This window comes from Crocodylus porosus, unplaced genomic scaffold, assembly GCF_001723895.1.
Source record: "Crocodylus porosus isolate Cpor-Errol unplaced genomic scaffold, CroPor_comp1, whole genome shotgun sequence".
NCBI lineage: Eukaryota > Metazoa > Chordata > Crocodylia > Crocodylidae > Crocodylus > Crocodylus porosus.
The window spans coordinates 16,754,820-16,775,300 of NW_017728926.1; the positions used below are offsets into that span (position 1 = coordinate 16,754,820).

Here is a 20,481-nt window from a genome sequence, read left to right on the forward strand (position 1 = left end):
TGACACCAACCCAGACATAGTGGGGCTCACTGAAACATGGTAGGACCCAACGCACAACTGGGTGGTGAATATCAAGGGCTATAGGCTGTACAGGACAGGCAGAAAAGGCGGGGATGTGGCGCTCTACATTAAGGAGGAATACACATCCTCACCAGGTAGCACAGAGCCAGAGGAGGGGCACACGGAAGTGCTCTGGGTTAGGATACAAGGCAGTCGAGAGGAAAGAGACTTATCGGTGGGGGTCTACTACAGACCACCCAACCAAGGGGGAGAGCTAGACCGGGAATTCTTAAGTCGGCTCACAGGTCAAAGGACGTGGTCATCATGGGGGACCTGAACTGTCCAGACATCCGCTGGGAAGAGCAGTCAGCCAGGTCTGACCGCTCATGTAGGTTCCTAGCCCAAATGCAGGACCTCCGTCTAACCCAGGAGGTGCCCAGCCCCACCAGGGGAGATGCCTTGTTGGACCTGGTGCTGGCCACGGGCGACGACCTGGTGAGGGGGCTGCGGGTGCTCGACCACCTGGGCGACAGCGATCATCGCTGGCAGAGGGTAGCTTCAGACTAGACAACAGGAGGCGCAACTTCACTGTCAGGGCAGCTATGATCTGGAACCAACTTCCAAGCAAAGTGGTGCTGGCTCCTACCCTGGGGGACTTTAAGACAAGGCTTGACAATCACCTCGCTGGGGTCGTTTGACCCGCAGTACTCTGTCCTGCCATGGCAGGGGGTCAGACTTGATGATCTGCTCAGGTCCCTTCCGACCCGACCAACTATGAAACTATTCAAAACATGTTGGTGGAGCCCCATGTTACCTCTTGAAATGCATAGGAGTTGTTCCTAAGTCTCCTAGTCAGCTTTGAAAATCCCAAGCCAGCATGCAAAACTCTTCAAAGAAAAAGCATGGGCCTCACCTTGCAGAGCTGATACAATGCAGAGACTGGGGCTTAAAAACAAGAGAGAGGGGCTAGGATGGAGAACAGTGAGGAGATGCAATTCTTTGCAAGAGCAAGACCGCTCAGCTAAACAGTGTTTAAGTCAGTTCACTACGCTGTGCCCACCTGAGTTCCCTCCGTCACAATGACAGAGCATGGTACGCGTTCTTTGTGCTGCCGTTTCTAATCAGTGTTGCTGTGAGATGGCAAACGGTCCCTGGGCTTGAGTCCAGAGATGATACCATTCCTCTGGCAGCAAAAGCAATTGGTAGCTCCTTCAAGGCTGGAACCAAACCCCACTGCAGTCAAGAGGAGTCTTCCAAGCAGGGTTGTAAATAGAGGGCGCAGGTTGTACCTGTCGCAGGTCATTTACTCTTGGAACAGGGATGGAGTGGGTTTGAAGTCCATCTGAAGTTGTTAAGTCAAGCTGGGATGTATTTCTGAGCAAAAAAATAGCATTAGCCATATCACAAGCTCTCTGCACAGTTACTGGGCGAAATCCTGCTCATCACAGAGTCCAATGGGTAAGCTTCTCTGGGCACCAGAAACTCAGGAGGTCACGCTAAGTGGTTATAAGTGCTTTGCATTACTAGGCTTTGGATGAGGCGCTAAGGCTCACACCCCTACAGGTATTTAGGTGCCTTGCTCCCTGTGAAATCAGCACCTCAATGCTGCAGGACCTGGTCTTAATCCACAAAGCACGACGGCTTCTCTGCCTGAAGGGTGCTGTAGAACAAGCCAGGAGCTTAAGAGCTGATCTAGTTGGCTTGAACCTGCATTTCCTGCTCCTTTGGTTCTCTCCAGGAAAAGGCAGAGGGATGGAATAAATATCTTAGAAGAGAAATAGCTACAGGCCTGTGGCGAATGCAAGGGGAAATGAGCTCCCTTTCATGGTACCAATCCCACTGCTGGAGATGGGGATGTAGGGAAAAGTCCTGGGAAGCTTTTGTTATGCTTCGTAGAGCCGCAGTCTCTGCAGCGTCCCAAGGGAGCGCCTGCCTGGACTTGCTTGTAATTTTAATGCTTGGTTTAATCACTGACCTTTTAAACTCTTTAATCTGTTTCCTCCCATTCCACTGATCAGTCACATCCCTAATATCCTAAAGCATGGAGCCAGAAGCGACCATCTCCTGCAGTAGGGAGAGCCACCACAATAGAAATGACCTTTGCAGCGTATCCAGGCCTTGCTGCATCGGTGTGACTGCCAAGGAGAGTGCCTCTGGCTGGAGCGGGGGAGACATGTGACCCCACGCTGCCTCCTAACCTAACACGTCGCACTCTCATCTGATGCCTCATCTTGCCAAGCACATGAAAAAGTCAGACAGGTGCACGCTCAGTAATTACCTCCGTATTTCATCTGCCTGCCCCTGCTCAGAAGGGCTCAGGCATCCAATGTAACACTCAATCGCTGGATGAGAATAGATCCTCATTTTCTCCTCCGTCCAGGAATGGTCCATGCTGCAGCAATCAATATTCCAACCAAGCTGCCTGCGAGAAACGGCCCAAGCAATGGCCTCTTCGTTATCATTTAATCTCCCTGTAATAGGATCAGAGCAGAGGTGCCAGCAGAGACGGCTGCCAGGTCACTCAGAGTCACCCGCCTATTCCAGGAGGCTTTGCAGCCATTAGACAAGCCACGCTCTTCAGTGATTTCCAGGCCTGGTCTACAAAGGGCAGCAGGGGGAGCACTGACCATAGCCTTTGCCTACAGAAAACGGGTGGCTTTTACTGTTACCTTCTAGCACTATCATGAGGTAGTTCTGCAGGTCCTTTCATCCCCTGGGTGCCTTGTCCAAAGAGAGCGATCCGCACAGTGGGTTCCTCCAGCCAACCTGGAGTGAGCTGCACATATCAAAGTGCTACGGGACAGGGTGCTCATGGTGGGGGCAGATTTAGCCCGGTGATTTTCAACCAGGATGCCTCAAGATCCTTCCAAGGGTACCGTGCAATTATAGCACCGTGCAGACATGATTCCCATGATAAAAGCAGATATCAACTAGGAGTCTAGGGCGAGGAAAGACATTCTGATCTGCAGTGGTCTTTGCAACAAAGGAATTGCTCTATTTTTTCTGTAGTCACAAGTGGAGTGAAAACTAAGAGCTGCATCTGCCAGGCCTATTGCAAGGGGCCTCAGGTCTAAAAAGACAAAGAACCACTGATGGAGCCCCATCAGCCATGGGTGCAGTTAAAGGGATGTGCTCCAGTAGCAATGGGCATCTCAACAGTGTCACAGCAACCTAGTTCTTGGAGCTGCTTGGGAGTGAGGGCAAGGCCCAGTTCTTAGTCCTGCTTCACACAGTCAGGGCCCACTGTCCAAGGAAAGCAAGCAACTTCCCTTCACATCCATGCCGATTCCCTCCTTCCTGGCACCAGCACAGCGGACTCCTCCCCAGCCCGAGGGCTGCGTGTGGGCTTTGCATTCTTTACAGCAATAGCACCGGTGGCACAACTGGCGGTCGCTGCCTTGGGTGCAGGTAAGGGGCTCTACCACACAGTGCAAAGGGGCTCTCTGCATTATTCCTTGCAGTTCCAGCCACCGAGGGTCTTAGAGCCTCTTACAGGCATTACCTAATCCCCTAGCTGCTACCAAATGAGACATCCCTGCTTTGCCCATGAAGAAGGCGCGAGGAGTTGAACTGACTTGAAGCATCACAAGGAGTTTGTAGCCAAGCTAGAAACAAAACCCGGGAGCCCTGTTTTCCCAGTCCCTGTAAGTGCCTGATCATGCTTCCTCCCCGCCACACACCCCTAAAATACAGTAGCTCCGTGAGAAACCTCCCGAGCTCTCCATAGGAAGGTAATATAGTGCACTGCAGCCTGACAGGCCATGCAGACTGTAACGAGACCTGGGGGACCCCGGCAGAAACGAGCCGGCGAGCTTCCCTTCAATTAAAGCCGCACATGGGTTTTGACAGCGTTCACCAGGCCCTTTCATTCACCCTCCAGGGGCATTCAGGCGAGAGTGCGATTCAGAGCACATTGGCTGTCAGAATGGGAGCAGGGCACGTGGATCGTGCGAGTGAGCACTCGCACACATCTGCCCGCAGCGAGAGTTCACATAGCCCAACAGAGCAGTCTTGGTGGATTGGGGAACCATCCAATCAGAACGGAGACGTGACAACGTAAATTGTGGCTGACCAATTACAGAGCACAAAGAGCACTATTAGAAGCCAGAGCTGAAGTTTGCCAGCAACCAAAAGGCTAAAATGTATTTGCATAAATTTTTTCCTAAAACCTTCAAAAGACACAAATACATTTATAAGAAATAAATCTCTCAGAGGCAGGTCCCAGCTGCATACCACCCAGGAAAGAGGGCAGGGGTGTTGTTTCAGTGCTGCCAACTCTAATGATCAGAGCCTGAATCTCCTGATGTTCGATGTTTTGTCTTTAAAGCCTGTGCTCCCGGAGTCATGTGATTATGTGACCATCTCCACTTGGTAAAAGGGGTAAGTTTCCATTTCTCATGGCTGTTGGAAGGAAACCTTGAAAAGTAGAAGCAGAGTGCAATTTATAAAGCTCAGAAACCCCACGTCAAAGGAAAGAACCCCAATGCGTTTAAAAGAAAAAATAACTCCTGTTCTTCCAGCCCAATCTCATGATTGCTTGGGGAGCTGGGCCAGGACTCATGTCTTTGATTGCCTTGGTCCCATAATAAATTATTGGCTGCAAATATTTTCCAACTGTAATCACAGCTCCACCTTTGCTCAGGCTGACTATTGCAAGATCAAATTAAAAAAGGTGATCCAGAACAGTTGGACATGTGCAGGCTTGCTACAAAATCTATTGCCCTTGTACTGTGTTTGCTGGGTCACCTCCTTAAGACATTTTTCTCTGTTGCAACCCAGGCTGGAGGGTTGGAGGATGGTAGGATTGGAGGTAGGAGTGTTTTCAAAGGTCCTGTGCTTTCAGTTTAGGGGCCCTCTGCATGGTGATAGCTAGTATCCCTTCGAAGAAATTAGCTATTTATAAACCTTGGACTGACTGAGAAATGTGTCAGAGCCAGAGCCAGAGCACTGGGTTTGCAGTCACAAGACAGGACGATGTGAGTGGAGCTGCAGCCTACAGTAGTGGCTCCAGCCAGGTAACCACCATCAGGCTGTCACTACCGGGCTCGGAGGGTCCTACAGGGACACCAGTAGTACTGGAGGCATGAGAGTGGGCTTTGTTGTAAAGATGGGATATAGCTCTGACTTTACCCGAAGTCAAGGAATGGTGTCTTGGAGCCATTTTAAGGACCTACCGAGGCTTTGTAATACCATAGTTATACCAGAGTAGGTCAAGTAGCATAGCCCCCCCTCACTCTAAATTTTACTAACATAAAACATCCTTCTACCGGTCGAATGTATTCCCATACAGGACAGGGAACAAGCTGCACCAGGTTACTGCACTCCCATTATACCACTTGTACCACTTAAATAGCTCAGATAAAAAAACAACTGCACCTCCACCCAAGCCAGTTTTACCAGTGCAGAATCTGCCCAGAGCAACCTTTGCAGAGGAGGTGAACGAGGGAATTGAGGGAGGGGGGATCCGGTTCCCGCGTGGGCCCCTTGCCGGGCGGCTCTCACCTCTCAACCATCATCCCTAATGTGAGGTTTTGTCTGTTGGGCAAGGTACTGAACCCCAGGCTAGGGCCTGTTGTAGGCATTCGCGATCATCCTGTCACTGAAATGCAGCCACTTCAGGGGTACTTGCTCCTTATCCATCAGCAATTAACTGGCTCTATCGTGCAGTTTGGTGAATCTTTTCAATACCTTAGTAACTGGAAGGACACAAATTCACCCCTTTCTTTGTCAGCTGGTTTCTATTAGGCCCTGTAGTATTGCAACCCCCTTAATTTTCAGTGCTGAAATCGCCCAGCACATACATCCTTTCTTTCAACACTGAGCAGTCTGTTTGGGAGGCAGCCCCCTCCCCGGCCCACACTTCTGTTCCCCACAGAAGCGCCTCCGCGCTGTAAAGAGAACAAGGTAAAAAGGTGACATTTATTTAGGGTCAAACGGCTAAAGGGCAGACAGAAAACCACAGGAAAGGAAAACTGAACCAAAGTTGAAAGTACAACAGGAGGAGGAGAAATTACCCTAAGAACCAGCACATCAGGGAGGCAGGGGGACCAAATTGATCTTGCAAAGTCTTATTCCCAAATGAATTGCAAACAAGGCTGGGTCTAAGTCACCAGCCCTGTCCTGAGGACTTGAGATGTGTCGTAGAGTCCATAGACAAACCATTTGCCTACCCAGCTTGATCGTTAGCCAAGTACCTGCCTTGCAGCCCTCTCACCAGCTGGGCCTGGGACGTTAATTTTACTCAAAGGAAAATCTCTAGTGGGACTGCTTCCATTGACGTCTTTATTTTCCCCTGCCAAAAAGCTGGCTTGGTGCAGCTTCAGGGGTATTAGAGCTGATTGAGAACGAGAGAGAGAAAGGGAACGCACATCTTGAGTGACTTTCACCGCCGCACAAAGTCCCAGATAAAGACCTCTGGACAACTCATGACCCACTCAGCCCTTTTGCTGGGCATCTGCTCAGTGATGAACATCACCCAGTGTGACTTCCCTACGGTGCTGGAGTGCAGGTAGCACAGGCCCTCCCAGCCTCATAACCGCACGCTTCCCAGGCAGGCAAAGTCACGTCCTTCAGGAAAATCTATTGAGCAATTCTTTGCCTGCTACTTGCAAAGCCCCATTCAGCCAAAAACATTGGAGTGGAAAAAACAGCCCATAAACTTTGGAGTTCCAAATTCCAGCCTCTCTCTCCCGAAGAATACACTAGAGAGTTTGCTCCTAGATAATGTGTTTGCAAATCACTGATCCAACCTGAGCCCTCCACACTGTCAGCAGTTTGAAGAGCCTCCCTTTACCCGGTGATTCACAGTCTGGGATGGAAGGAACAGCTATTTTGTCCTTGAGGTGCTGGGGTGGCATCATAAAGGGGTAAAAAAACAATTCTTCTGTTAAACCAGGCAAGGACAAATAAAGAGAGAGACTCATTTCTGAAGGAAGGCATATTATTAGAATGGTACAACCTTGTGAAAAATAACCAGAGAAGACAACAGTAAGTTATTTCAACTCATGGCAATTTCTGCTGTACAAAAAGGAAAAAAAAAAAACCCCAAAATAAAACCCAACCCAGATTGGAAAAATGGTCTCTGCAAGGTGTTAACGTTTGCTGAAACCAGAGTGCAGCTGCACATAAGAAAACTATGTGCTCTGACATTCCCCAGTGCAAATCTGTTCTGAATAAATAGATCCTCTCCAGGCTGTTATTCTTAGACATAAACCTTCCCAATATGAAAGTGAACCTGAAATAAAACAAAACCGCTTAGAAGAGCCACCCATCTCACCCGGCACAGATGCATGGGCTTGTGAGCTGCAGTTCAGAGCTACAAGATTAAATAGATTGGAAACTCTCCTCCATTTACACATTAAATACAAATATTCCACTCAAACCGTATGTGTAAACTTTGTTCGATGCCTTGTAAAAGAGTTCAAGTACCACAGTCTCCTAGCTTGTTTCATGGGTACCAGTGAAAGGGGGGAAAAGAAGAGTTCCTTAATATGCTACAGGCTGCTGGGGAGCAAACAATAGACTGTGTGGCCTCAGGGAAAGTCCTTTGGTTTGCTGGTGAGCCTATCTGCACTGCAGAGGCTGGGGAGTGATCAGACTCTATATCCCCTCTGGAGCGAGGCCTGTTGGCACCTTCCCGCAAGGGCCCTGGCGGACTAGGGTGAAGGAGTTCAGCATGTGAAGTTTGCTGAAGATGTTTAAGCACCAGAAGGGTCCTGCTGAGTTCTGCTTTAAGAGGATTTCCTCTTTCCCCCTGCCCGTTCATAGGAACGGGTTGGATGCAGTTTGGTCATGGGCAGAAGGGTGGAAGGCTGGGTGGCATCCCCGAGCATGCTTCAGGCAACAGGTTTCCTCTTTGTCCTTCTCTCAATGTCTGCCAGGTGCTTAGATGCCCTTCTTAGATGCCCTTCGATGCCCTGGCATCCAAGTGAGTGCTGACAGGGAAGGTGGAGCAGCAGCCAGCAGGGAGGAGATGCCTTGCACTGCCTTGGCGAGCGCGAGCAGGGCTCAAGGATTCTTTGCACCTCAATGGCTAGCTGTCCCCCTTGTCCTGAGTCTGAGCGAGGAGCGCGGCCATCAGCAGCACTGAGTGTGGAGACCACGCGCGTCCATGTCCCTTCGCACAGGCCGTGGTGCAGCCAGGCAGGTGATCCGGCTCGTTGGCTGGGCTCAATGTATGAAGGTGCCCTGTAATACTAATCACCAACCAAGACTCCACTGAAAAGGCAGATAGTCAGGGTCCTGCTCCATAGCTCTAATACTGCACAGACACTCACCACGCCAGCAACCTCTTCTATGGCCTTTGGGTCACTGACCTTTCCACGCGCACATTTGTTTTTTGATCCAATGCAACTCAGCTAGCACCTTGGCTGTTTTTCTGCTGCACAGAAGAACGGCTGTCCCTTGGCCCTGATCCTCCAGTAGCTTGGACAGCAGGTTTCCTGAGGATGCCACCGGTCCCCAGGGATCCTGCGTGCAGCGCTTATGTTGGCAAGCAGGCAGGGACTTCATTCTTCATTGGGATTCAGAGTCTCTTCCACAGGCTTGTGGGCCTCACACTAAAATGTGGCGGAACAGTTCAACGTGGCCTCCATCGGGATCGGAGAACCCGGCGCCCACAGGCCTCGGCACAAACGGACAGTCATAGCGGGGGCCCTTCCTCCCCCTTTACGCACCCCAGAATCGTCCCAGCTGATCAGGGAAGAACAGGCTGTGGAGGGGCGAGGAGCACGGCCGGGGTGTGCCGCTCTCAGACATGATAGTACTGAGGGCCGGACGCTGGCAGGCCCTGCCGGACATGCAAGTCCTTCGCCTCGGCCTCCCAGAGGTTGTCATAACTGAGCTCGCTCTGGAAGCTCTGGAGTTCGGCATAGTCGTGGTAGTCTGAGTCGAGCCACGTGTGCCTGTTCCCAGGCAAGTCATATACGCCAGCATTTTCGCCTGGGAAAGGAAAACTGACCTGATGACCTGGTTTCTTGTGGGCTTAATACCATAAGCCTGACCTCCCCCCTCCCAAGGACATTCAGAAACTGCACCGAGAAATCTGGTATCTGATATCGAGACAAGGATGCATGCCCCCCAGAGCCCTGATCCTGCCCTAGACAGACTAGCTCCCTCCCAAAGCAATGCTCTGTGCCTACAGCTTTTGACACCAGGTGACACATAGCGGAGGTGTTGCCCTGAGGGTACTTGCCCCCAGCGATCGCCCAGCCATAGCTCTGCAACTTCCTTGGGAACAGATAAGCGAGGTCTGATGGGATCATGGGTCTTGGCAACTCTGGGGGAACTATAGCTAAATGCCTTTTCTGGAAAACCAGCCTCAAACGCAAAGCCTCGCGTGAGACGGACAGATGGCAGGCAGGGAGAGTGAGCGGAAGGCAGCAGACATTATGCTCCGGGCTTGGGTTATGCAGCACGCGGCAGCTGCTCGGAGTCTGCTGAGTGACAGCAGCGGGACAGCTGGAGGAGGAGACGGCCACGCTGGGCCAGGCCAAGCTAGAGGAGAACGTGCGTGCATAGGACAGGACAGGTCCTCTGCCTCCTTGGGGCTCACCTGGGGGCTGCAGGGAAGATCCCAGGTATTCTTCCCTCCGGGGGGGAACCTGGGAAGAAAGAAATGCAGTGATGAAGGGTCTATGCCAGGATATTTCCCCGTGGGAAGCAGCAGTTCTCCCGGTCCTAGCAGATTCCCCCCTCCCGTCTGTCGGGGGCACCCAGCCATAGCCCCAGGCTCAGTCCCGCTGCACCCCTAAGGCCCTGCACTGTAGTCACCATCCTTCTGGCATGATGGGGCTCCCCTGGATCCCCCAGCATCCTGTTTCGGTCACGCTCGAGCCTTCCCAACACCTGGGCTGGTGAAATGGACTTCTCTAGGAGTGTCTCAGGGGAAAAGTGCTGCACTGGCCTGGAAGTCAGACCAGGGCTCAGTTCCCAGTCCTGCCACAGCCTCTGGGGGAGCTGGACAAGTTCCTTGAGGTCTCTGGACTCTGGTGTGCCCACAGCTGCCATGGGGGAAGAGGGGAGACCCATTCTGAGGTTATTTAAGGACTGCAATGTCAATGCCCACATATGAAGGTCAGAAGCCTGTTTCTCCAGGCCCACTTTGCTATGTATAGCAAGGATGCTGCCTCTAGCAATCTGCATGCCCAGGGCTGCCACGGCCACCACAAAGCATCTCCCTCAACCCCACGTTACAGGACACGAGAGGGTGATGCCAAAAGATGCTTCTATAGCTCGTGAGCTCTGTTCCCTGGGGGCAAAGTGCTCCCCCACAGCCAGGGCCACAACCCGCTGGTCTCAGCCCCGCGCCCTGAGTTCCCAGCACTTTCGGAGCCAGCGCGGGTCCTCACCCTGCCGTCGGCACTCGCGTTTGCGAAGAAGGTGTTGTCGGGAGGCCGCCCCAGCAGTGGGCTGCAGGAGGGGCCGGGGACACTGTATCTCTGGGCTGCCGGTGATTCTGTCCAGTGGCTGCTCCGTAAAGGCTGGAGTGGTGGGTGATGGAGACCGGGGGCTGGCGGGCAGCCGTTCACCTGCTCTGAGCCGGTCTGCCCGTGACACCTGAGGAACTTGAAGAGAAGAACAAACACCGTCTTGGAAGCTGCCAACACTAAAGCTACTTCTCTGCCACACAATTAAGCTGTGGGTCTATACCACACTCCCATCGGGCTCACACTCTGCCCTTAGATGGGGGAGAAGAAGCAAGCCCAGGTCAGCCAGCCTTCGGCCCCTGAGGGGGATGAAAAAACACGTGCTTCCAGAGGGCCAGGCAAGGGCTGGCTGAGGACAAGAGGGACCCAAGCCCTGAGTGTGTCACAGAAGACCCTCAAGCGTCAGAGACAACTTGCTGCTTCTCAGCAAGACAGTGGCAGGCAGCTGCAGGCTCCAGCACAGCACCTGCCCACTGGAGAGGTGCAGAAGCTCAGGCTGGTTCCTCGACATGGGCTCGTGCACCAACCCTGAAGCCTGGGTTTTGGAGAAAACAGTCTCCTGAGCTGACCTACGCCTGTCTTGGGGCAGCCTGCTCTCCCCCAGCTCTCAGACCATGCCTGCTCATTTTTGGGTCAGCCCACATTGGGAGAAAGTAAACCTGCCCCAGGCTTTTTTCGACCTGGGTTTAGCAGCCAGAGAACTTGGCTGTATACAGAAAGATTTAGGCACCAGATGCCCTGGTCTCTGGGACTAGCCCAGGATTGCAGCAGAACAGAAGAGAGGGCAGGACCCCTGCCCCTGCCCCATGAGGGGTAACCGGAGCAGAAGCTGCATGCGGTGAGTCATGGACATGACCTTGTGCCTTGCCCCACACAGGTCTACCACTGAGCATGCATTTACCTCTTCCAGGAAGCCGGAGCCTGCAGGACTCAGTACCGTGGGAGAGTTGGGGGTGTAGGGGTCTGCATACAGTGGGGACTTGGGCAGGGGCATCTTCTCCGAGGAGCTGGATGCCATGGAGTGCTGACTCTCGGCCAGGCTCCAGCGAGTGAGCTGAAAGGAAGAGCCCCCAAGTCAATGCCATGTCCCGCTGCCCGTGTTGCGACTCGCTTAGCAAAGGCGGGAGTGGAGCTCTCCCCAAAGTAGGACTCCACCTGCCACTTGAACTAACAGACCCCTGCCTCAGTCACTGCCCACCACGGGCGCCTGGACCCTTCCACCACCACCCTCAGCACCAGCAGGAACTGCCTGAGCTAACGGCAGCTCCTTTGGCTGTAAGTCATAGCAGGCTACTATCCTCCCTCAAGACAGAGGGAGGAAGACATGGCTTCATGCACAACCCAGAACGCACCACTGCCCTCTTCCCAAGACCAGGCCCCCATCGTACAGGCTGCCAGGAGAGGTTAAGGCACCCATGACTCTCCCCTGACTCTTCGACTACTGCTGTGGCACGAGAGACACCCAGCCCATTAACTGCAGAGCTGGCCTGGAGGGCAGGAGCTGCTGGTTTTGCTGGCCCAAAGCTGCCTGAGCCGCTTTGGTCCAGACAATCCTCCCCACCCAGACCATCCGGATTCCCGGGCAGCGCAAGCCCTTACACTGCTCAAGTCCAGACGCAGGGGGGGAGCCTGGCGCTGCTCGGAGCTCAATGAAGAGCACGGCTCATTGTACACAGGGGACCAGTGCTCGCCTTTGGGGTTCTCAGCAGCAAGGTGGCATGCATTCCCCTCTGCGTCCTGCGTGCATGGCGGGGGCTGCTGTGTGGAGGGGCCGCATTTGCCCTTGGACTTGCGGGTGCTGCCGCCCCTCTTCAGCTCTTGCTTTGACCAGCTGGGGTTCGCCAGGCACTGCAACCAGATGGCAAATGCTTGGGTCAGCTGCTGTAACATGCTCCAGACGCATGCCACCCACGTGCCCCATGAGCTCACCAAGGTCCCTCCCCATGCCCACTGCAACATCCAGTGGCCTTGGCCAGACTGCAGACCCCATGCCCATGGCAAGGAGTGATAACCCGATTGCTCAAGTCATGTAGAACGAGGTGGAGTAAGTCCCTGGTGACTGCACTGATGGGACAGTGATGCTCAGGTCATAAAGAGATGGGCATCGGGGACTAGTGCTCTGATGCTCTTTACCAACCAACTAGTGTTTGCTTAATGACATACTAGTATGCCTCCAGACCTGCACCCAGGATGGCATGCAGAGGCGGTATTAGGGGACTAGTGGAGATAGGAAACCTGCCTGAGAGCTGCACGTGGGCCCACCTAGGCATTATGGGAGGCAGAGCTAAAAAACAGCATGCTGTGTTATTAAGGGCCAACCCTCAGCTCCTATGGGTGAATGGGGGGAATCAATTTAACCCTGGCTTCTCCTGACCTTGGAACCCCTCCATTTGTGCCTTTGGCAGGCTTTGAAAGTAGTGGTACGTTGAAAATGTCACACACACGTGCCAATTCCAACTCATGCCAAGTGCTTTCTTGTGACGCTATTCACCACCGCGATCCCAAAGGAGAACCTGCTTCAGGATGGTGTATGGTGGTGTATGAGGGGCCCTGATGACCCAAGTGCTCAATTCCCATTAGCTCAATGCCTCCCCTTCCACCAGGAGCCATCGAACTGGGGCTCTATTATAAATACCACCTCGGGGCCATGCATTGGTGAGTTACTGCCATTCAGCTCTTCTTGCCCATGCTCGGCAAGCACACATGCTCCTAAGCCAGGTCAAAGCCAACCCCCATGCTTAGCCCCAGCCCTCAGGAGACCCCACTTACATGCAGAGGCTGGGAATAGCCTGGAGAAAAGGAGTCCTCAATCACTCTGGTTTCGGGCATCGTGGGAAAGGGCCCTCCATCAGGGAGGGAGCCGCTGTTCTGGGAGAGGTGGGTTAAGGTGGTGACTTTCCCCCCCGACGTCCAGGAGTTTGTCCGGCCATCTGAGGTGAATGAGCCCCTACCACTGCCTGGGAACTGAAGCATTTGTAGGGGAGAAAAACAGCGAATGGGAAGTAGTGTGACATCCACAGACTGACCTGTTCCCTACTCTCCTACCCATGACCTGAGAGAGACCGCCCATGGCCAGGGACATCCCATGCCCACAGGTGGCACAGGGTTATTGCTGTCTGCACTATTCAGGCCCCAGCAAATGGTTCTGGGGAAAGGCAATGGGTTGGATGCTCAGGGGGGCAGTGGCCATGTACACTGCACACAGCTGGGCCAGCATGGGCTCTGGTGTCAAACCTACCGGACTGGGAGTACATCTGCACCGCTGTCACTGCAAGGCAGAGCAGACCCCCTGACACTAGCTTGGGGGCTGCAATCTAGCAGCTTCCCCACAAAGCTCAGTCCACTGCTTAATACTCAGCTTCTGAGGCAGGTTTTCCATCCTGCACTGAGCTTTGTGCTGCCACCAGTAGGTCCACACAGCCGTGGCTATGGCATGTACCCTGCATGACTGAGAAGCTAGCTTCTAGAGACAGGAAAGTAATTAAATAGCTATGGCCTATTCAATCACCTTCTGCCAGGGATGCCAACAGAAGTGCCACACTTATGCCAGCAGCAATGTCTGTCTGTGTGACAGGCCATCAGGAGTTGGACAAAGACCCACGAGCGCAGCGCATGTTAGACACTGCCCACTCATTGCTGCGAAAGACTTTTGTTCACCTACTGCTGGGCCAGGATTTTTATCCAGCAGGTAAAAGACACTCAGCAAGGGAAGAAGTCAAGTCAGACAGTTTCCAAGGCCTTGGCACATTCTCGCTACAAATGCTGAGCTAGGATTTTTTGTCTCCCTTTGCAAATCCCCATTCCCATCACAGCGCTGTTGCAGCAGGACGATTGCACAGAAGCATCCTAACCTGTGGCCAGGGTCTCCTTTGGCTGCAGGCCACAGCAGGCTCCTATCCTCCCTCAAGACAGAGGGAGGGAGACACGACTTCATACGCTGCCCTCTTTCCAAGACCACTCTGAGTACAGAGCCCTAGATTTATACAGGGATATGCATCTAATCTGCAGTGATCAAAGACTTTTCTCTCCTGCTTTTGGGTGCTGCTCCAAGCAAAGTCGTGTCCCTCAGGGTATTCTCACATAACAACCGAGGTGTGGCCGGAAGAGATATTACAAATCGATCTCCATGCAGCCTTGCAATGCCTATTACCTGCCCGAGGTGGGGGAGCTTTGATCCTGAGAAGCTTTCTGATCCCGAGAGCGATGATTCTGCATTTCGAAACTGGGCTGTTTTCAGGCAGTAGAGCCACTCCTGGTAATCTTCGTAGCTGGGGCAGATGACCCGGATGGAATTTATTAACCGGCCTAAAAGGATCAGAAATCACACTAAATGCTGCTGGTGGATGAGCCATGTTTTCTCCCCTCACAAATCAATATCTGGAAGCTCATCCTCCCTCCTGGGTGGAGGGCCAGCAGAAGACCCATGCCCCAAACAGCCAGGCGATAGAGCGCCAAGGCTACTGCCCTGGCTCAAGCCTGACTTCCACCCCTTGTTCTTCTCCAGGAGAAAAGTCAGTGCTTGGATTTCAGCAGGGATGCAGCCACTAAGCTGCTGGGTTTGAATGACAATGAAACGTTTCTAAACACATCAACCCAAGCAGCAGCTTTGCTTAAATCAGCACTTAAAAGAAACAAAACAAAGCAGAGTCACTTAAATAATGATGCCACATTAATATAAGTATTCATTAAAAGGGAGGCTGTCAAGAAATTATAACAATCATTCTTCCCTGTACTGAATCAACTAAGGATACCTTAACATCCTTAAAGGTGTTGGGAGGGATGCGGAGGGGGCAATGCTGGGAGGAGGGGAGAAAAATAATTATATACGTTTTGGGGATTTTTTTTCTTCCTGTTTTTATCATCAGTATTTAGAAATGGGAAATTTCAGTTAAACCTTGAATTGCAGTTTCAATGACCGGCTGGGTGGACAACATATGCTGGTTGGTTACTCTTGTACGTCACTCAGGTGGGAACGTAAATTTTAGGCCAACAAGTTTCATTTCCCAGCTGTATGGTTTCAGCCTATTTTTCAAGTCCTTTTCCATTTCTGGTTCCCAGGCAGTAACAGGAAACTATTTCTGTACACAGATATTTCACTGCGGGTGTGGAATGACTCAAATGCATATTCAATGGATGCAAACATGTCTGCCCATATTAAGGTTTATAATTCCACCACCCTTCTTTGCTATAAAAATAATGCTAGGAGCAAAATCTTCTTTTGGAACCTAAGTTTTAGAAGAATTAACGCCATTGCTACAAGTCATACCGGCTTCGCCTAATGCAATATGGCAAATATGCTGTATGCAATATTGCTGAATATGAGCCAACAGTGTACCCTTGTTGCCAAGAAGGCTAACAGCATACTGGGTTGTATTAATAGGTTGCAACGCAATACTGGGTTGTGTTGCCAGCAGATTGAGGGAAGTGATTATTCCCCTCTATTCAGCACTGGTGAGGCCACATCTGCAGTACTGTGTCCAGTTTTGGGCCACCCAGTACTGAAAGGGTGTGGACAAATTGGAGAGAGTCCAGTGGGAGGCAACAAAAATGGTTTCGGGGCTGAGGGACATGACTTGTGAGGAGAGGCTGAGGGAACTGGGCTTATTTAGTCTGCAGAAGAGAAGACTGAGGGATTTCATAGCAACCTTCAACTACCTGGAGGGTGGTTTCAAAGAGGATGGAGCTGGGCTGTTCTCGGTAGTGGCAGGTGACAGAACAAGGAGCAACGGGCTCAAGTTGCAACAAGGGACATTTAGGTTAGATATTAGGAAATACTGTCTCATGAGGAGGGTAGGAAAGCACTGGAACAGGTTAGCCAGAGAGGTGGTGGACTCTCCATCCTTGGAGGTTTTTAAAACCCAGCTGGACAAAGCCTTGGCTGGGATGATCGAGTTGGGGCTGGTCCTGCTTTGGGCAGGGGCTTGGACTAGAAGTGACCTCCCGAGGCCCCTTCCCACCCAAATTTTCTGTGATTCTATGATCTGTGGTTCTATAATATTTGGCATGTGCGAGTTACCTACCTTCTATGAGGAATGAGGTTTTCTGGTTCTCCTCGAACTTAACTTGTATTGCATTCAGAGGCAGCTCTCCCTGTGTGCAGAAAGGAATGGGCTTGTAACTCCACCGGCGGAGAGAAAGCGCTACCACCCGCACTGTACACATGGGAACTGAGCCTCCGAGGGACAAAAAGCAAAATCTTCAAAAGCACCTAAATGACTAAGTTGCCTTTTCCAAAGTGGCTCAGTCTCATGGAAAGTCAAAGAGCTCTTGGCTCTAAGAGCTTGCAGCGTGATGTGGCCGGCATGGCCATGTTGGTTAGGAGTGAGGACCTAACGTTCATGCCGCCTCACCCCCGTGGCTATGCTGGCAAACCCGCTCAATGCAGACATGGTGACCTTGACCACAGGCGTGTTGGTCAGCAGAGATGGTGTCATCTGGGGAGGTGGCACTGCTATGGCAGCCGCAGACCTCCACACTGCCAGCATCTTCTTCCTTTCCGCTGGGAGCTCGGCCAGGACAGTAAAGCCAGAAACAGCTCCAGAGTGCAGACACATTTTACATCAGGCTCAAAAATGTGATTAGGCTCCTAAGTCACTTAGGCCCTTTAGAAAACCATATCCCAAAAGACATGGGCAAGGACACAAGGGAGGGTAAAGCTGGGACCCCAGACCAGCATAGTAACAACCAATCCATCCTACCCCCTTCATCTGGGCCAAGATCGAGTCGCCTTTAAAGATCTGCCAGGAACCTAATCTGCAAGCCTGACCCGTATCAATTCTTTCTACGCTTGCTGCTGAGATCTCGCCTCTGGAAACCTTGCTTTCTCCCTTGCCACTCTTTGCAATTGTGAGTGCCCCTTTTTCCAGGCAGCTTGTAAAAATGTCCCTGGCCAAGCCTTTGGTTGATAGAATAATAAGAGAGTAACACCTGATTATTACTATCCTACTTTTTTATGGCTTGTAGGAAGCACTATGCCTTGAAATGCCTTTCAGTGTCGCTGTCAAGATGTTTTCCTACATCAATCACAGCCGAGGTAAGAGACAGTGAAATAAAACACTCAGGACTCCCCAGTGACAGGACTGTAAATCCTCTCCCGGTGCGGACTGCCTGATAAGTGCTAGGATCTCTATTAGGCAGGTGGGGGAAACCAGGGGGGTTTGCTCAGCAGCTGACCCACAGATCCCCAAAAGAAGAGTTGGAATCTGAATACTGCCGGCGTGGGCACGTCACGTGGCTTGACAGTGTTTTCACCCCATTTGCTGTTCTTTCAGGACAGCTGCTTACAAGAGTCAATACAAGTCTGGGGCTGTCGTTTAGGGGCTGTGTCCTGCCCCAAACTCCCCCTGCCATGGGCACCCAGCAGAGGCAGAACTGGACCCGAACAGAGCAGCCACCCCCAGGCCTGTAACTAGGAAAAAGCAAAAGGTTGAGACCATGTTTTGCTTTCCTTTCCTCTCCCTTGGGAAGGGGAACTGCCAGATACTGGCTCTCTGTCCCTTCAGCCCCTGGTTATTCTCAGCCTGCTGCCGTCATGAGCTGCTTTGCGAGAGGAGCGATCCTGCAGCAGGCAACACGGGTGTCTGCGAGCGGCTCTTGACCCCAGCAGTGGAGAGAGGAGCCAGGAGCACAGGAGCTCCTAAGAGGCAAAGCCAGCTCCCCCCAGCGATGCAAGGGCTGGGGCCAGGTGGCACAGAAAGAAGAAGTACTCTGCCTCCCTTGGGCTTTGCCATGTTTCTCATAGAAACAGGGATTTTGGCTAGTTCCACTGGTGACTTCTATGGGTGCAGAATCAGGCCCTTGCACCCAAGTCCTGGCTCTGCTCCCTGCTCCCTGGGTGATGCCGAGAGGAAAGTACAGTTCATTGCCCCGTGCCACCATTTCCTCCCTCCACTGTCCCGCTTGTGAGGATGCGCATGGTGGTGGCAGGACGGGGACGGGGCTGTGAGAGTGAAGCTGTTCATACCCCAGCGGGGCCTGGCCTGACCGTAGGGGCTCTCCCACGCCCCCAAGCGCTATCTGCATTGGGAAGGAGCTGCTGAGTGGCACATTTTAACCGCAGACCCCGCGGCCGCTGTGCCGGCTTAGCCCCGGGACAAGTGTGGGGAAGCCATGCCACCCCCAGCCATGCCTGGCATTCCTGCCATGCGGAGATCACCCGTGTGGGAGGGTGGGGAAGGGTGGCCCTAGGATCCTCCATGAGAGACCGTCTGTCCCTGCGGCTAGGGCTGGCTGGACACAGTTGCCTCCACTGTGCCCTACCTTCCCAGCAGCTCCACCTGCCCCTCGTGGCATGGCACCAGCAGTGCATCCAGAAGACAGTGCCAGCTGACCAACAGGTGCTGCTTCGGGCTGGCAACTGGACAGGCCCACATGGCAAGATGAAACAGAGGCCTTTAGAGAGAGTGAGGGCCAGGGAGGCTGGAGGGGACAGGCAGTGTGCCGCGCAGAGACACGCTGGGATCCCTCTCCCAACCCCACGTGCCCATCAGGCTACTAGGAGCAGCAGGAGAAACATTAGCTCTGAGCCACTGGGGAAGTACCCATCAGAGGTCTGTACTGCACAGGGCGGCTACTCGTGAACCCCCTCGCTGTGCAGTGCCCAGGGGAGGAGGTGGCCGAGCAGAGGTCCCTGTGCCCCTGGGCTCAGCTCAAAAGGAGGTGAGCAGCAGCTCCCCGAAGGGCAGCCCAGGCAGCATCACTGTCTCCATATGAGCTGCGGAGGGAGGGCTGGTCTCTCCTTTCAGCCCTGACTTCCTCCCCTGCTCAGCCAGCTCCTCTTCTGCAAAGCCAGGCCCAGGCCTGGGGCCTTTTACCAGCGGGGTGAGTCAGACCCTGCTGATCTGGGACGACATCGTCCCACTGGCTCCAGCCAGAAGAACCTGAACTCCCTGGCCCCCGGCCTGAGCCTCCGCTCTCAGGGAAGGGAGGTCAAGCGGCCCAAGCCTCCGTGGGAGGATCCTGTGCACCAGCCTGCCTGGGGAAGTCACCACCTTGTGAATCACGGCCCTTCAGCCCTGTGGCTGCACGAAGCCCGGTGTGCAACTCCGACCTGCCTGGACAGCTGGGAGCGAAAGCCAGAGAGGCAGGGTGGGAGGACACAAGCAGAGGGGACATGAAGATCAATTTTGCTGGCTGAGCTTTGCAAGGGCAAGAAGCACCGGGGGACCCCAATGCGGCCCAGTTCTCAGAGGGTGCAGACCCGAGCTTTTTGGAAACCAGGCCCTTAAGGGGGGTTCGAGCCAAGTACCCCCAGATCTCTCAGCTGATCCCAAAATACACAGGCCACTGGTTTTATGGGGAGGGGAGTTATCGCCGGATTCCTTCTTGCTTCACACCCCTCCCTCTTCTCCAGCCCCTGGGGCACGGTGCGGTAGCCCATGCTCACAGCTGATGCTGGTTGCTGCTCATTCCTTCCTTGGCTTCCAAAGTATGTCCCCACCCTCGCTCCGGGGCCCAAATGGAGACACCGTGTGCTGTCTGGGGGAGAGGGGTCTTCCCTGCCCAGAAAGAGAGCTTTGCTCGGGGAGAGAGCAGAAATGCCGGCCTGCCCAGCCCAGCCCAGCCCACACACCTGCTGCTACTGGTCCCTCTTCCCTGACAAGGCTTTGCAGAGAGGAGCCAACTCCTTCCGCTGAAATCCCAAACCAATGCAGTGTTGCTGTGAGGCCAGGGGTCAGACTCTGATTCGAACAGCACCAACTTCTCCCTCGGCAGCGGGCAAAGCCCGCAAGGACTCTTCCCCAGAGAGGTTTCCTGCCGCTCTCTGCTCCCGCAGCTGCTCGGACAGTAAGGCATCCCCAAGAGCCAGCCCAATTCTTGAGAGCACCCATGAGTTATGCAGGTGGTCAAAATCCCTAGGTATAGAAACACGCCAGCTGACTCACTTAGGGAGTCTTGTGGGCACAGGGCAGCTGGGGGAAGTGATGAAATCCCAATGGAAAAGCAGTCTGTGAGTGTCACAAGCCCCTGTGAGGCATGAAGTGCCCCCACCCCCGCCCGTTGGTTCCTCTTTTGCTGGCACACCAGGAGTGCCAGGCTCTTTCGACATAAAAGA

General features: G+C 53.2%; 1 protein-coding gene across 1 annotated transcript in view; it reads right to left on the reverse strand.

The window, feature by feature from the left end:
- Positions 1 to 6,922: 6,922 nt before the first annotated feature.
- Positions 6,923 to 20,481, reverse strand: part of PLEKHN1 (pleckstrin homology domain containing N1) — a 41,340-nt gene continuing 27,781 nt past the window's right edge. The window contains exons 9-16 of the mRNA XM_019541618.1: positions 16,448 to 16,517; positions 14,578 to 14,732; positions 13,197 to 13,391; positions 12,027 to 12,275; positions 11,329 to 11,481; positions 10,368 to 10,565; positions 9,554 to 9,602; positions 6,923 to 8,940 (exon numbers count right to left, since the gene is read on the reverse strand). Coding sequence (XP_019397163.1) covers positions 8,750 to 8,940; positions 9,554 to 9,602; positions 10,368 to 10,565; positions 11,329 to 11,481; positions 12,027 to 12,275; positions 13,197 to 13,391; positions 14,578 to 14,732; positions 16,448 to 16,517 — 1,260 coding nt within the window. The 3' untranslated portion in view covers positions 6,923 to 8,749. The remainder of the gene's footprint in view (positions 8,941 to 9,553; positions 9,603 to 10,367; positions 10,566 to 11,328; positions 11,482 to 12,026; positions 12,276 to 13,196; positions 13,392 to 14,577; positions 14,733 to 16,447; positions 16,518 to 20,481) is intronic.